Source organism: Glycine soja, chromosome 18 (genome assembly GCF_004193775.1).
Source record: "Glycine soja cultivar W05 chromosome 18, ASM419377v2, whole genome shotgun sequence".
Classification (NCBI taxonomy): Eukaryota; Viridiplantae; Streptophyta; class Magnoliopsida; order Fabales; family Fabaceae; genus Glycine; species Glycine soja.
In genome coordinates this window covers 3,487,636-3,505,610 of record NC_041019.1, presented here as the reverse complement: position 1 = coordinate 3,505,610, position 17,975 = coordinate 3,487,636, and the positions used below count along the sequence as shown (strand labels likewise).

Sequence of the window (17,975 nt, the reverse complement as noted above, 5' to 3'; positions counted from 1 at the left end):
TGTATGTTATTGATATAAACTCTAATTTTAATTAAAAATAATAATACTAACTTAAAATTTTGTCAAAAGAAAATTATCTCCAAGGAATCCTCCTAAACTGTGATGAAGCTTAGGCCTTACCATTACAATGTTGTATTATCATATTAGTGAATGACACTAAGGAAATAAAAATAAAAATATTTTATGTTCTTTTATATTTTTATAATAAATATATTTTATTTTAATTTCTTACTCATGTTAGCAAAATTTATTTTAAAATGCTTTGAAAGTATACTATAAGGTTCAAAATATGTTTTGAAACTTATTTTAAGGTGCATGTTTTGAGCTTTTTTTGTTTTTACATGATAGAGTAAGACGTAAGTAGGTAAAGCAAAATAGTACTTGAATATATATAATGTTTGAGCGCACGATGAATCGTATCAAAGATCGTTTGTTAGGTTATAGGCAGCACTTTTCATGTTTATCCAACTCTTAGTTAACTTGTTAATTCTTATGAGTTTATTTATTCTCTTTGAATTGATTCTTAAGTAAATTCATTTTTATTAGATTCTGAGTAGACTCTATAAACTCGTTAGATTTTCGAGTCAACGAGTCAGCAAGTCAAAAAAATTATACCAAAATATAAGTCATTTTGGATTATTTTCTGTCCATGTTCAATATACCGTCATTTAGTATGTTATTCTCAAATATAAAAATTCTCACCTTTAATAATATATCTAATAACATCAAATCCTCAATGAGAATAATCTATCACTACTATAACATCGACAAGTTATTATCTAATAGTGATGCATTACTAGACTTGGTTATTTAAGTATTCTGAAATTTATGATTTACTATTTTGATTTATTATACTTTTGAAATGTTTAATTGGTACATTATTTATAAATATTTTATTGTTTTTACATGAAATAAACTCTTACGAGTCTACGAGTTGAATTTACAAGTCGAATTTATGAAACTCTCACACATCTAAATAAACTCTTAAGTTTAATAACCTTGGCATTGTCAGCATCCACCACACACAAACCAATTAATTGTGTGATGTGTGTTCCTAAAATAAAATAAGGTAAGTGTTAATTATTATTTTAAGGATATTGATTTAATGTTTCAAAGTAAAAATATTTTTATTGAAAGATAAAAAATTATATTATTTATATTTTCTTACATTCTTTTATAATTTATAAAATAAATTTATTTTTTGGTTGCTAAGGACACTAAGAACCATAAAATACAACTTTGCTGATTCGTTGCTAAACATGCGCACTTGCGGAAGATTCTGCATTCTTATTTGTAACAATGCAATTAATGGCAACAGGGAATCTTATTCACGCACGAGAGCTAGCATTATTCTCGCATTGACCATTCCATTAAGGCTTAAGATTAATAATAATTCATGGTACTATTATTATTAGGATAAATATCTAAATTTATCTTTAAATTTACTAGACACCGACTGTTAGATACTTGAAAGATAAAAAAATTTAAATTTTTATAAAAAGTGTGATAAGTTAGTTTTATTATTAATTTTTTTCATTAACTTAAACAAACGTAATTATATGATACTATTAGTGATGACGTGACTATTTATGATTGTTAAGTGTTATTTACGTATAAAAAAATAATTTTTTAATTTGATCTCTGATTAATAATTATCATTTTGATCAGTGAAGTTATTTATTAACATTTTGATACATGAATTTAATTATTTATTGATGTTTTAGTCTTTCAACTTAACTTCCTATTATTATTTTGATTCTTAAAAGTATTTTTAAATTTTTAATTAGCATGATAATACATAACATTTGTTTACAATAATAACAATTAAATAAAAAATAATTATCAACTATAGAAATTAAAAATATTATATTTTATATTTAAAAATCACTATTAATTCATTTATTATATGTTATTAAATTATAATTCTAACAAATAATTAATATTATAACAATGACAAACAACAAATAACAACTGAAAATAAGAATCAAATTAATATATATATATATATATATATATATATATATATAATTTGTTTTTAAAATTCAATGCATTTATTTAATTAAAGAGAAAATTAAAAGTAAAGAGATATAAGATGAATTATTTTATTCAATCGATGAACTTAGTTATTTTTTATTTTTCACCTTTTATCATATTTTCTTTTATTTTTTATATTCTGATATGATTAATATAATGAGTGAATTATATTTTTTATTCAATTTTATAGGTCATATATATTGTATATTCCAACATGACATATGACGATTATGTTTTCCATTAAGAATATAATTGGTGAATTATATTTTCAACTTATAATGGGTCTAATATTTAACACTTGAACAATGATGTACAAAATGTAAAGATTGAAAAAAAGTAGGGGCAAGATGCACTACACTTGTCCCATCAAAATGGTATGAAAGGAAATGGTTTTAACACTTTCATTTTTCTTCCTTTCATGATGGTCAAGTTTTTTTTTTTTAAATGTCTTTTCTTCATTAACATTGTTATATAAAATAGATTAATTAATTTAACATTCTATACATATTAATAACATATAAAATAATAACTTGATTGTGTAGAAGATCTGAGACCAAAATGACAGTACGAGTTAAGTTTACGGACCAAGATAAGTTTACGGACCAAGATATCAGTGAGTACTTAAATTCATGGATTAAAATGATAACAAGTAATTAAGTTCAAAGACCAAATTAAAAAAATTAACTTTTTGACACATGATAATTACGTGGATGACACGTGTCAATCATTACTTGTTATGTCATCATTAGAAGTGTCACATAGGCATGACTGTTAGAGTTAATGAAAAAGACTTAACAACGCGATGAATTTCTCATATTTTTTGCATGTTTAGAGACAAGATTTTTTATTTTTATTTTTCAAAGACTTATTTATCGACGCTTAATAAATTCAAAGACAAATTTAAATATTTAACCATTATTATTAACTTAATCTCAAACATTAACTATCCTTTCTTGACTTTGATCATACTAGTATTTTTTTTATGAGTATGGATCATACTAGTATAATATTATAATTAGTCACAAAATATTATAATTGATGAACACTAAAAACTATGAGATAAGTTAAAATAATGTCCCCTTAAAAAAAAGTTAAAATAATACCAACCCTCATATCCTCAAGTTTGCAAATTAATTAACGCCGAAATAGTGGTTAATTTTGGTGGGACTTTGTAAGATTAATGTCAATGATCAACAACCATCATAGTGTATGTGAACTTCAACGATTCTTGCACTTGGAGAACATTGGCGAGTGTAAACAGAAGAAAAGACAAAGAAATTCAAATATAACGGACGTGACTCTCTCCGGTTTGTTTGCCACCGCTATTGTTTTTAAGCTAAGAAACTTTCAACCGTTGCTGGCTTACGCCAAAGACCAAAAGTAATAGTGAAAGTATGTGCGTATTTGCACACTTTAAAAAGGAAATGATGGGAATATGACTAGTGTATTTTTTATTACTCCTTCTCTTACTTTTTAATTGTGGAATTTTTGAAAAAAAATTGTTCCTATTAATCAATCATTTATAAAATTTAATTTTTATCTGTTATATCCTGATTTTTTTTATTTTTAATTAATTTACACATGTATTTATTATGAAGTGGAAAAAAAATTGAAATAGAAAACTTTATAACCATGTTATTAAAATCAAGAAATTTTATTATATTTCTTAATTTTTACGCAACAATCTTAAAATAAAAGACAAAAAAGAAACAGAAGTAATAGCTATGAATCCAAGCATGCATAAAAATCGCAATAATACTATTTTTTTTCTTCATAAATTAAAAATTTGTATAAAAACAAATTTTGTATTTAATTTTTTAATGTAACATTAATTTTTGTTTTTCACAAATATCTTTAATAAATTTTACTTTAATTTTTGAATCTAATGCTAATATTATTTTCTTTTATTTATTAATTAATTTAAAATAATCTAAGAAAATACTTATTTTCAAACAGAGAGGATAATAATAGTTTGGTGTAATAGAAAGTGTGTAAACAGAAATATGTTATTGGTGGATAATTTTCTAGGAAGGTGGCGCTTAGAGATGCATGCATGCTATTGGCCAATTTTGATAGAGTCGTGAAATTCGACCATTTCCAATGCTTACATAAAAGGACAAATATTCATATATCACTGCAACCACTAGAGTACGTAGAAAGAAGAAATGTGTCATGTTGCTCACTACTATTAACGAATATTCAATTCATGCACATACTAATTGAAAATTGAAATATCCTATCAGTATTCATAAAAAAGTATGCATGACTTTTACATATTTTGAATCAATGTGACAAATTTATTTGTAGAAATGTCTATATTTAATGTTTCAATATGTATTGAACAAAATTACTTTCAAATAAAAATATTTTTGAGAAACTAAAAAAATAATTTAATATTTTAGAATTTTATTTTTAACTAATAATAACATTAATACTTATACCTAATAAATACATATTATGTACATACACATATCATGCATGTGCGAATGTACAAGAAAGGAATAATAATTTTGATTATTAGTTTACATTTAAGTGTTTGGTGATGATCGATTACTTTCTTTCATTTTTCACGCCTTCAAAGTGATAATTTCTGGTGCTCTATAATGATATGATTAACTTTCGAGAACAATGGTGTGATACACACAGTCTACTCTACCTCACACAGCTCAGAAATTTTCAACTATTACCATTGTTTTTTTCCCCACGTTCTCCCCTGATAGGATTTCTAGCTACTTTGAATTGCTGAGGAAATTAAAAACATTTTTTCTTCAGAAAACCCTTCTTTTCTAACCAAAAGAGTAACACAATGAGTACATTATAATGATTATACAAAAAAAAAATTAACTATTCAATGAGTCGATAGGTTGAAATAAAAAAGTAGTATATTTATTAATAAAATATTGTAAAAGTTGAAACTTTTCACTTAATTTGTTATTAATGTGGAACTATTCTATTTCTACACATTCAAATATGGGCTTTTATCAATTATTATTGTGTGCGTCGAACTCTTAATTAACATTATAATAATACATTATATTATGGGCATGTAAATATTTTAATAAAAACAATTTAATTAGACTATAAAATTTATAAAAACACTTAACACTTGTAGATGATTACATAGATAATATATACTACTACTAACCAGTATTATATTTCAAGTTCACCATATTTTTCATGCCATCACTTATTTATTTACAAATAAGACATTATGCAAGGAATATTTCCACAGTTTATTAATCATATTGGTTGAGAAATTTATAAATGACCTAATTTCGCAGCTCGACCCACGTTTTACCAAAAAATATATATTTTTAATTAAACGGTCGTTTGATAACCTCTAAATATTAAAATAAATATGCATGATTTTGTTCTTCACAAAAGAAACACTACATGATTTAATTTGTTAACATTTGTATTTATGAAGAAAAAAAACAAAATATAACACTTTAATTAATAATTTATATTAAATTACAAATAAATGATATTAATATATCTTTAGTGAGCCTGTATAAATTTTAAAAGATCCTCCGCAAACAATAATTTTTGGCTTAACCTGTTTCTCTTCTTCTTTGGTTCAAACTATCAAGAGAATTTAGTTAGTTGATTGAATAAGATGCATAAATAATATAAATTTTTAATATTTTTATTTTTACATATAAAAAAAAAGAATGACACTGGTGAATTATTGGCTTATTGCATTGTGTATGACCGCAAATAATAATTTTTGGTTTAACCTGTTTTTCTTCTACTTTGGTTGAAGTATTAAGGAAATTTAGTTGAATTGATTAAATAAGATATGCAAATAATATAAATTTTGTGATATTTTTTTTTATATTTTTACATATAAAAAAAGAGTGACACTGACACTGGTGAATTATTGGCTTATTGCATTGTTTATTAGATTGAGTCAATTTCATGTTTCTGAAGACTTCCGTTTGGATATAATGCGGAGCAATTGGTTCACCGTCCAACCATATCAAGTCGCAGTCTTGAAGATACAATGTGCGGTGTCGCCAGAACCAAGTATCCTCAAATTAAAGGGTTGACTTCAATTTTCTCACTACTTTTCAATCTTTATCTTCTAGAAAACTTAATATCAATATGATCATCACAAATGGATTTTTCTTCATTTTTTTTTCACGGCAGACTCTTTTTGTTTCCCTTATTGTTGATTGAAGATAGTGCGATATAATGAGACCGATGTGATTTTGTATCTTACCCAAAAAGGGGAAAAAAATGCTTATAGCTAACTAAGATCCTCATTTTTGTCTCACATTTCTACACGAGGTTCTAGAGTATGCTAAAACAAGAAACTTTAGCAAATATACATTTTTCAATATACTCTTTTAAACATAATCTTTATTAGTGATTGAAATTTATTAGAAGTATTTTTTTATATTTATTAATCTTTTTTAATGATCTTTACTCATAATTTTTAATAAATGTTAACTTCACCAATAATAAAGTGTGAATGTATGTTACTAATATTCCTCCCTCAAACCTAAAGGAACACTACATGCACCTCATTTCAAGATGACTTCTAAACATTTTCCATTTACATGTATTAGTCAAATTAAGTTTTATTGTGTTACATGTAAAAGGAATACATAAATTAATTATTCAATATTTGGGAAATAACATATCTCAAACATAGTATTTAAATGGACTTGGAAGCCAATATATTTAATTAATACACGTACCTAACTCTTATTTTTGTATGTTAAATTAAAAAATAAATTTCCACCAAGGAGATTTAATTGAAAATTAAATTGACCTATAGTTTGTTCTGTTCTTCTAATTTAATTTGTATCTATACATATAAAAAATGCCACCGATCCACCAACCACGTCCACATGACAGCTAAAATTTAGGCACCTTTCAAGTTTAGGAATGGTACTTACAATTCCTGTCTTGCAGAAGCTGAAGATATTATTAATTTTTTGTTCCATTAAATTGTAACGTTTATATTATGGGCTTAATATAGAAAGAGTTATATATAAACTAATTTATAAATTTACTTATAGCAGTGATCATTGATAGTATTAAAATCAAGATAAGTCCTAGAAGGGGGGATGGTTGGTTGTAGGCCAACATCCTATATATCTTAACAAGACTGGTATATTTAAATCAGACTAAAATAAAGGTTTACTTCTAAAAGATTACAGACTATATATGCTGGGAGAGGGCTAACATCCCATTTGATAAGGTCAAATGAATTATTACTTATTAGAGTTGGATTGAACCCTAAAACAAATGGGTTTAATTCGTAGAAAAAATTGTATATGATTGTTACTTGATCCAACGTGGTTAAAACTTAAAAGAATGTGAATATATAGTTGCTAATTTCTTTGATAAATTGGGTCACCTATTAAATATTAAATATATCGATTGAAGTCAAAACAAAAATTAGAAAACTGGTTGGATTGGGTTTTAATCGAATAATTGGAATTGCAAAAAATATATATATATATATATATTTAACTAAACTTGCTGAACCAGTCCAGATTTCACAACGTTGCTTTTTTGTTCTTGATGTCTTCTTCATTTTACAAAACATTTCCATTAGAGTCATATGCAGATGCTTGGCGTGATTAACACTTCAATGTAAAGAAAGTGTATTAGCATTTGGATAGATGGAAAACGTAATTCGTATGACAAGTTAACATATTATCATCAGCTTTGATTAGAACCGTGACAACTGTCCTTGTTTCATTCTCAGCCATTGTTTTTAAGAAATTCGACTCATTTAATTTGTAAAACAACATTCTGTGGGCTTGTTATAACGATCGATGCCAAAAAAGTTTCACTTTGTATTACATGCATGAATGAATAGCTTTTGTTTGAAGTATTTTTTGAAATGAAAGCAGTGTTTGTCTCATTCTCATCAGCCATTGTTTTTAAGGAAATCGACTCTTTTTACAAAACAACTTTTCTATGGGCTTGTTATAGTCATAGGGAGCCGAAAAGGTTCACCTTGTGTTACATGCACGGTGAAGTTTGAAATGAAAGCAGTTTGTTTCTACACGTCATCGTCAGTTGAATTGGCACATCATTAAGGCCAACGGCCAAACCTAAATTTTGTTTTTACACGTCATCAGCTAAATTACAATGTTGATCATTATATAATTCTTTTTTTTTTTTATGATTTTGATCCTCGTGTTTATATTTTTATTTCTATATGTGCATGTCATAATGTAAGGTAAAAAATGTATGATTTTTTTTTCAATGAAAATTTAGGTAAAGGAAATGACACTTCAATTTAAGACAAGAAAAGTTTTAGAGTTTTTTAAACACTCACATAAATACTTATATTTACTTCACCCAAAAATACAAGTAGAGACTAAACCTGCAATCTGTCATATGTCTATATTGCTAATTAACCCCTGGAGTGGGTAATGTTTGTTTTATGCCTATAAAGATCATTGAAAATAAAAATTTAAAATTAAATCATATTTTACTAATTAATTAAAGTATAAATAAATAATAAGTCCTTTATTAATTTTTCCAAAAATATAGGGAGAACTTAGCATGCATCTGGGTTTAGGCAAGAATTGTGTTGACCTGCATTTTATGCATTTAGATATTCCTTAAAAATAAATCTATGCAAAATCAAAATAGGAAAAAATTTACACTTTACATTCAAGGTTTTGGATCTAACCATGAAACTCTCTTTATTTATATGTGAGGTCCACCAATAATCCTTTACACATGTATTCGAGGTGACATGCCTGTATGCAAAATGTTTTATGTCCCTGACATGTTAAGGATACGGTGCGTTGTCTGGCAATGTGAGTATATGTTGTTGTCTACGTGCTTATATGTGATTCAACCCTTTATAGAGTTGAGTTGGTTGGACAGGCCACAACCCATCAACCATTGAAGCTATGGCTAAAATGCTTAAATGGATGTGTGAGACTCAATCCTTCATGCTGAGTTGGCCACATGATCCAAATATAAACATCACTTTTAAGGCAACTTTATTTGTAACAGTTAATCATTAAAATTTATTAGTAAATAATTTTCATTTAATTAATTAATTTACCAATTTTCATTCTTAAACTCTTCATTTTTTAATTCTATAATTTGTTAATTAAGTTTTCAGCTAACCATATGATTCAGAAACAGTCTACGTTGATCCATTAAATGCACTGATATCTTTGAAAATCACATCCGAAAAAGGATAATATTTATTTTGGAGAAAAAATGAAAATAAAAGAGAGGTTGGGAGTTTTCTCTGTATTTTATTTTATTGGTGATGAACAACACTCTATCCATAATTGAAATGATGGGAGGAATTTGATAAGAGAGGATTAAATATGATGCTGGGGATGACAACGACATATGCAAACACAACTCTAGATTTGGATTCAACACTTTCACACTTGAAACACAAAGCAAATAATTAATGAGTTTGAGTGGTCCGTCTGCTTCTTAGTGTCCTCTTGTTTTCCTCTATAGGACCCTCCGATCAGTACTACAAAGCGCGTTTTCTACATCGGTTAAAAACAACATTCTACATCAGTGCTTAACCGATGTAGAATACGACGTTATTAGTGTTATGTTTCAACATCGTTCCAAAATTCACCGTTGTAAAAATATAACGTTTTTTACATCGGTCCTCAGTCCACCACCGATGTAGAAATTATATCTTCTAAGTCGGTCGTCTCTTGATAAACGATGTAGAATATGTCTACTTCCACATCGATGCTGATGTCAAGAATAATGTGAAAATATGTAGTTTCTAAGACTAAAAATTACATATTTCTATATCGTTGCTTACATCAATACCGATGTTAAATGTTGAATTACCTGCAAATAAATTTTAGATAAATTAAATCAATATTATGATATTATCAATATTACTAATAATCAATAAATATTATTATATAATATTATAATCAATATTTATAATTAGAAAACTATTTTATATCTTACTAATAATCAATAAATATTAGTAACATATAAAATAGTTTTCTAATTATAAATATTAATTTTAATATGAAAAACTGCATATTTATAATTATAATATTATCTAAGTAATAATCAACAAATAATTAAACATTCATGAAACTAAGTATATAGTTGTTGATTTAATAATTACCATTGGTATGATTTTGAAGATAATTATATAAAAATCATCATTATTCTTTAAAAATCACACAATATACACAATATATTTCCATAAAGAAGAAACCACACAATATACACAAAACACATTATAATATTATGGTCTTCTAAGAAAACAAAAATTATGGGAGAAAGAGAAACTTGTATGTTCTATTTAGAAACCTTATTACTAAGTTTTTAAGTAACTTATCATGAGAGCCATCTTAAAATAGATTCATATCATATAAACAAGCTAGTCAAACTAACTTAATTAGTACTATAATACATAGTTTTAATTAAAATGTGAAACTATTCTCAATCCTTCCTACCACGTCATTTTCCCAAATCTGATATATATCTACCACTTCTTAACAACTAAAAGAAATGAGAAATTTACAAAGAAGCAAATTAATTTTTTTTTGTTAACCTCTCTCCCTTGATTTTAATGGTAATATGCTATAAAAATATTAAGCAAACGAATGTATTGAAAAAGCGAGACATCTGGGCAATTCACAAAATTATACTGTCTACTAGAGTACTTAAATCCTTGTGATTTAGACATGTGCAAGGCCAAGACATTTACTGGGTACACTGCAACCTGAATTTTAAGACAAAATTCATGACCTATCTCATATTTCCTAATATGTAGTTCAAAATAAGGATGAGGAGCTAGTTCATACCTACTAAATGTCATTCTTGCCGCACAAGCCTTCTCATCACCAAATTGCTGTTTTGTTCTCTTATTTTTCTTTTCTTGTCAATTTCTATATATAATTAACACTTAACTATTAGGCCATTATGGTACCTAGAGGCGGGTCCTTGTCTGCCTTGTATTTGTCCCCCATCCCTATATGCATGCATAAATTTAATTTAATGTCTCAAGTCTAAAGAAGAACATGGTTAAAAAAATTACATTAATTAACTAATCTAGCTAAAGGTGCACATTATCCCAACATAATAATCTTTGATAGGATCTTTGGCATTAAAACTTAACTACCTATATGCATGCTACTCCGTGTTATTTGGGTTGAGTTTTGTTTTTCAGAATGAGTTCTGCTAATTAACTAAGAACACTTATTAAAGAATAATAAAAAAAAAAATTCATCTATTGAAATGGTTGTATTGAAAATTATGAAAGAGTACACAATTATATTTTCTCAGTAAAAACTTTTTATTTTTAATTTCTTAACCACAATTTTGCAGCATTCAAAATTTCATACGAGTTTAATTTTAATATATCATTTTAAATATAAATTTTAATATAAATATTAAAAAAATAATTTTCAATTATATGACATTTATAATTGAATAATATTACTTTTGGTCCTTTTTATAAAAAAAATAAATTTTAGTGTAAAATACATTAAAAATTATTTCTTATAAAAAAAGATAGGAGGAAATAATATAAAAACATTTATATTATCATTATGTTTCAATTAAATTTATTTTATAGTATATCACTATTTTTTTTTTACTTTTCTTCTTTTTTATTACATCATTCATTCAGGTTTTTGTGGATTAGATTTTATAAAACTGACAAGAATAAACCAATTAAAGAATCAAGAGTCTAAAGCTTTGAAAACAAACTTTAGAATGAAAGAACTTTACTCCGGCAAGAGCAATACAAAGTATATATATGTATTGCAAATTTAAGTTTAAGTATTTATATTAATATTTCAAAAGAATGAGAAAATTAATAAAGATGTCACGCATAGAATTTATAAATTGCGTGGTTAGACTTAATTTATGTTGCACAAAATTAGTTAAAAATTAATTTTTTTTACATAAATAATTAAAATTTAAAGTCACATTATCACTTAAAATAATCATGTGATTTTTTTTAAAAAAACCGACGTGACTTATATGTTTTAATATTGATGATTGATAATCAAAATATAATGGTTAATATATATAATTTTTGCCTATAATAATCAATATCTATTCTTTTCATTCTCACAAAAAAATTAATCTCTTATTAGTTAAAATTTATTAAAAATTACAAAACTAATAAAAAAAATTAAATACATACTATGTGCTGAAATGATCAATGTGTAGAAATTAAGGTTAAACTATTTTGATAATATTTGAATTTGATCATTAATAAAAATAATTTTTGATCAGACTTTACTTATTTTTACTTATCTCTCTTAACTGAATTCTAAATTAATCAGAATTTTTTTTAATCAATCGGAGAATTAAGACCAAAAGATACATAGGATCCGACTTATATTTTTTTCATTTCAAGCAAATTTTAACCTATAAAAGACTATGTGCTAAAAAAATTAAAAATATATTTATAGTATTTCTATGAGCGAGTTACATGATAAATTCAATATCTGGACCAAACTGATCGAGTATAATATTTTTCAAACTGATTTTGCTAAAAAATTTCCATGCAATCTATAATCATGATCTAGCTAGCTACTTGGCCTATAAGCTATTCTACTATCTACCATGTTTTTCTCTGTTTTATTTATCTTTTAAATAAAAATATATGCACTTGTTATATCTTTCTCAATTCTAAACCTTGTCCAATATTCCTCTATCCTATTTCGCTAAACAAGTTTCTTTGTAATCAAACGACTAACATACTTCTAGATCATCCATCTTATCTAAAATGAGGCTATAGTTTTCACACCATTAGTTTGACATTTGTTTTAAAACTTATAAATTTAAAGAAAAGTATATGAACTCCAAGTAGTGTTCATATGGCACTATTTGTCTAGTTGGAGAAAATATATAAATTTGATTTTATAAGAATATAATAGTAAACATATTAGAGTAACAATAATTTTTCCCTTAAAAGTTTATTAGATGTGATAAATTAATTTTATAATGGAATATTTTAAATATTCTAAAATATATACTTCTTTAGATATTTAAAGTATACTATATTTTGTGTTTTGAAAACATAATATTTATTTACGTATAATTAATATGTTAAAATTTATTTTTTGATCATATATGCTATAATTTAATTTAAAATTTTAAATGAAGAGTTTGAATGTTCAATATCATAAAAGTTTAAAAATTGCAGTAAATTTTTAAAAAAAATATTGTTTTGTTTTCAAAATCCTAAAATATAATAGTAGGATATTATTTAACTTTCATCAACATGGATTCCACTTTGTGACTACCTCTCTTTAAAAGATAAACAAGTAATTATTTTTTTGACATCTAAAGTAAGTAATCTTAGTTATTGATAAAAATAATAATAATTAATATTAGATGTGTAAGCATGACGAATTATGAATGTGTAAGCATGACGAATTATGAATGTGTTAGAATAACGACTAATGAAAAGAGAGGAAAGAAAATATCATTAGATGACTTCTTATAATTTTCTTAATAAGCAAGAATGAAAGATAATATTAAAAAGTTTAAAATAATTCATACGCAAAAAGTTTACAATAGTCATATACACCATATACATTATGTTATTTAATTAACTGAGATATATATCCCTTGACTTACTTATAATTATTTTTTGTTATTAAGAAGTTTGTTAAATTAAAATAGATTAATTTTAAAATATTTTTAACGGTTGTTCAACACGAGGTTTAAAACTAATCCATATAATTAGTTACCTCAATCCAAAGTTTTATATCAGTCCAATTTATTAAATGTTGTTTAAAATTAATATTATCACCTAAACTTAGGATTTTTGCAATAAATCCACATGAACACAGTGAAACACTCCTGATCTGGTGTATAACTATTTCTCGGAGGCATTAGGTCTCATATTAAGAAATTAAAGTCATTTCATAATCCTATAAATATAATTAATATCACAGTACTAGATCAATATTTGTTATATATTATTAATAGGTAAAATTTCAACTAACTTGAGATTGAAATACTTTTGGTAGATATTTACTATTTTCTGTTTTTAAGGAATTAATTAAGAAATTAAAATAATAAATCTTTTTTTTTTATCAAAATACGTAAAATCAGATTGCTCGTAACTTTTTTACACTTTCTTATGATTTTTATACTAAATATTTTTTTCCATTTAATTTTTTAACCAAATATCTTAATTAAGGACACGGATCAGAACCTCACTATTTTACTCAATTGGGTCGAACTAAAACAGTGTTATATGTGTACAATTAAAATCTCAGTCAACAAAAAATACGCTTCGATCAATACAACTTTAGAGTTAATTAATGCCATCGATTCTATCTGGAAACAATATTTTTTTTTAAAATAATGCATAATAGTACGAAAATTAAATTGGTATCACTATCACATAATAGGAATTCCTATTTTTTTTAATAATTAATATGCACTAATTCAAGAGTCTATAAACAATTTTATTAGATCATAAATATATTATCTTACAATTGTTATCCAAGAACCTAGGAGTGAATAAAACATTTATATATTTCTAAAAAAAAATAATATTTATATTAAAAATTGCAAGTTTATGCAGTTCTGACTTCTGATAGGTTGCTAACTTGTCATTATTTATTTAAAAATTTAAAACAAATACAAAAATTATAAAATAAATCTCGTTGATAATTAAGAAGTTTATGAATAGATGTAAAGTATCATAACCATAATTTGCTCCAAACACTCATTAGTTTTCTATTCATTTATAATTATAATTTAATTAAAACATATTATTACTCTTATTATTATGATTATTATTATTATTTAGATATAACACGAATAAACAATAAATTGTACAAGTCATTGCCAATAAAATTGGTAGTTACATTAACAACCAAGAAATTTTTCAACTCAAATTTTTCGAGAGTGTGTCAATCACTATCAAATATCAATCTCAAATATGAAATTCACAAAAAATTCATGATTTTTCAGGGAAAAAAAGAAAATCAACCGAGCCGTGACAGCTTGTGCCTTCTAGTAGTAGCTAAAATTACAAGTCTTTTTCACATCTAGATAAACACCGCAGCTTTTTTTCTTTCTTTTTTCTCCTTAAATAAATTAATTTTCTATAATTACTTTCAGAAACAAAATAGAAAATGTTGTGAAGCCAACCGATATTGAAAGCCACGTAGGAAATCACCTGACACGTCATAAACACGTGTCGTAGGTTGCATGCATTTGTGGCAGATCTGGTACCAAGTGGGCGCCACGTCCAACGTCACTCCCTCCCCTTCTCCGTTTTTTTTTAAATAATAATTTCAACATAAAATAAAACAAAATTATTTTCTCTCTCCTCTGAGGACACACACTCTCTCTCTCTCTAACCGGTTACCATTATTAAAAGGTGTCCCCTTCTTCACTTCCTCTCGTGCTATCTACTGAACACAGGCTTTCGTTTGTTGTTGCTTCTCTAGTTCCTTAAACTCTCTGTTCCAAAATCCTTAGAAAAGGTAAAAAATTTATAAAAAAAATAAAATTAAAAATGGTGGCTGTGGTTTCCCAAGAAAATGTTGTGGCATTGGTTTCTCGTACCGGTAGGGAGTTGCAACGTTATAGAAAAGGTCGTCGCCAAGTTGTGGGGTTCGTCTATTCCTTATCCTCTCTTCTTCTTTAATTTTGGGATGATGGGATTTCATATAAATTCTGTTCTCATCCATGTTTTTAATTCTATGCTTGCTTTAAGTGGGAAAATTCATGGTGGGATTTTGGTTTTGGTGAATTTTGAAATCAATTTTTTATTCCCTAAGGCTTTGTTCTTATATGGGCAAGATGAGTTTACTGATGAAGAGAAGAGTAAAACAGTTAAAGGTTATGAGTTTGTGGATATGGATACTAAGAATTTGAAAATGAGTTTCTAATGAGGGTGTATTTTTTTATCGGTAAATCTTAATTTGTTGATTTTTATTAGAAATGTCAGTTGGAAAAATTTGAATCCGCAACTTTTTCTTTCTTCCTTTGCCCATCTCCAACCACTAGTTAAATCTTATATCTCCTTCTAATGAGAGAATTGAAGTGAATTAGTTGGTGAATTGGGAACTGCATTGTTTCTCTATGGAGTTTTATGTTAATGGGGTTAGTAGTACTTTTATTTTTGATTTTTCACTAAATTTGTGTTTGCAATCATGTTCATGCAGATGCATACCGTACAGATTTAAGATTGGGGAGAAGACTTGCTTGGATGTTTCTGATGAATTGGAAGTTCTGGTTATTAGTTCTCAGAAAGGAAAAGGGATGCTATTCCCAAAGGTAGACCCACACCCAATTATTAGTCAATAATCAAAAACCAAATTAAACATTATTTCCATTTATTTTATTCCCTCTATTCACTTATAAATTATTTTGGTTGACCAAACAACAGGGAGGCTGGGAATTAGACGAATCAAAAAAGGAGGCAGCTTTGAGAGAAACCATGGAGGAAGCTGGGGTGCGAGGCATTGTTGGGGTGAGCCATTTACCCAGAATGTTGGGCAAAAAAAGCAATTAAAAAATTTAGATGCAATTTCATACGTATTTTTAGTACCGTGTTATCGGATCAGAATTGAAGTTTTATCTCAAAAATTAGTGTAACAAACATTTTTTTAAAATCTTAAATTGGATTACTGAGATGAAACTTCAATTTTAATTGAAGAATATAAGTAAGAGTACATATGGAACTTCATGTCTTCATCAAGTTTTTTTTTTTTTTTTAAAGCTTTGCAAACTAAAATAGCTTCTAATTATTGAGTTTCTTTTTATGGTGGTGCAGGGTAAATTGGGTAAATGGAGTTTCAAGAGCAAGACTCATGACACTTTCTATGAAGGCTACATGTTCCCTTTGCTTGTTCAAGAGCAATTGGAGTTCTGGCCAGAGCAAAACGTTCGTCAAAGAATATGGGTAAGTAACTAATAATTAAGCCGTTCAAAAAGAAAAACATGAACACATTAAATAATTATTATAAGTTGGTGGGGTTGTAATTTTTCTGAAACGGTCACTGATTTGTGTTTGAAATTTTCCCTTTAGATGAGCGTCACAGAAGCAAGGGAAGTTTGTCAACACTGGTGGATGAAGGAAGCTCTAGACAGACTTGTAAATCGTCTCTCGGGTCAAAAACAACTTGGTCATCATCGTGATAATAATAAGCAAGTTCTTGGTTCTATAAACTGCAAAGGAGATGCCAAATCTGACTTGTGTAAATAGTGTAGCATCTTGGAGGGTGGAGCTCAACTTTTTTGAGGAGTAGGATCCTAAAGAATTGAGCCAAATCATAGTATATAAATTAATAATAGATATAGATCACATAGAAATTGGTGATTCCCCCAAATTTTTTTCCTTCAGAAAAGGAATTTACATCTACTTGTGGGAATTCACTACTATATCTGTATTATTATTGCGAGGCTTGTGGATATCCATTAGTCCACAAACGAATTGCTCTCTTTTTCAAGCAACATAGTTGTGCTAATGTTAAGCAGGGATAAGGCTTTGTTAAAAAAATGAGAAGATCCAACTTTTATACCAACTTTTCACTCCCCTTATTTACTTAATTGATTATCGTTTGAGGGTTTTTAGTTCTCTTCCCTTTACTGGAAGGCAGATTTTGTGCGGCATGAACTAAAATTTGATGTGATAATCGTTTATACACTTTGTTCAAAGAAACTTTAATGTTTAGGATTGGCGCCATTTGGTACATATTACTGGATCATATTAACTAGTCTATTATTTGAGATCATACCATCTTGATTTTAAGTGTATAAGCTATTTGTTTTTGTTAGTTAGTTGTGTCAGCATGTGTTTTTGTTATACCTACCAATTATCCAAGTTATAACTTCAATAAGATAGAAGTGTAGACAAATAGTTCCCTTTTTTTACTTTGATCTTGGAATACATTACATTAAATTTGAGGATTTTTTTTTATTGACAATAGTGGAGAGATATTTAGAACCTTTTTCTCTCTCTTTTTTTT

General features: G+C 26.6%; 1 protein-coding gene across 1 annotated transcript; it reads left to right on the top strand.

Moving 5' to 3' along the window:
- The first annotated feature begins 15,393 nt into the window (after window positions 1–15,393).
- LOC114395205 (nudix hydrolase 18, mitochondrial-like) lies at window positions 15,394–17,531 on the top strand. The gene is made up of 5 exons (XM_028356922.1): window positions 15,394–15,615; window positions 16,170–16,281; window positions 16,394–16,477; window positions 16,781–16,909; window positions 17,036–17,531. The coding sequence occupies exons 1-5, from the start codon at window positions 15,518–15,520 to the stop codon at window positions 17,210–17,212; spliced, it is 600 nt and encodes a 199-aa protein (XP_028212723.1). The 5' UTR covers window positions 15,394–15,517; the 3' UTR covers window positions 17,213–17,531.
- Window positions 17,532–17,975: the final 444 nt, after the last annotated feature.

Coding starts and splice junctions, on each gene's coding strand:
- LOC114395205 (XM_028356922.1), top strand. CDS start 15,518: ATGGTGGCTGTGGTTTCCCAAGAAAATGTTGTGGCATTGGTTTCTCGT. Junction 16,282..16,393: donor AAGGGATGCTATTCCCAAAG/GTAGACCCACAC, acceptor ACCAAACAACAG/GGAGGCTGGGAATTAGACGA. Junction 16,910..17,035: donor ACGTTCGTCAAAGAATATGG/GTAAGTAACTAA, acceptor TTTTCCCTTTAG/ATGAGCGTCACAGAAGCAAG.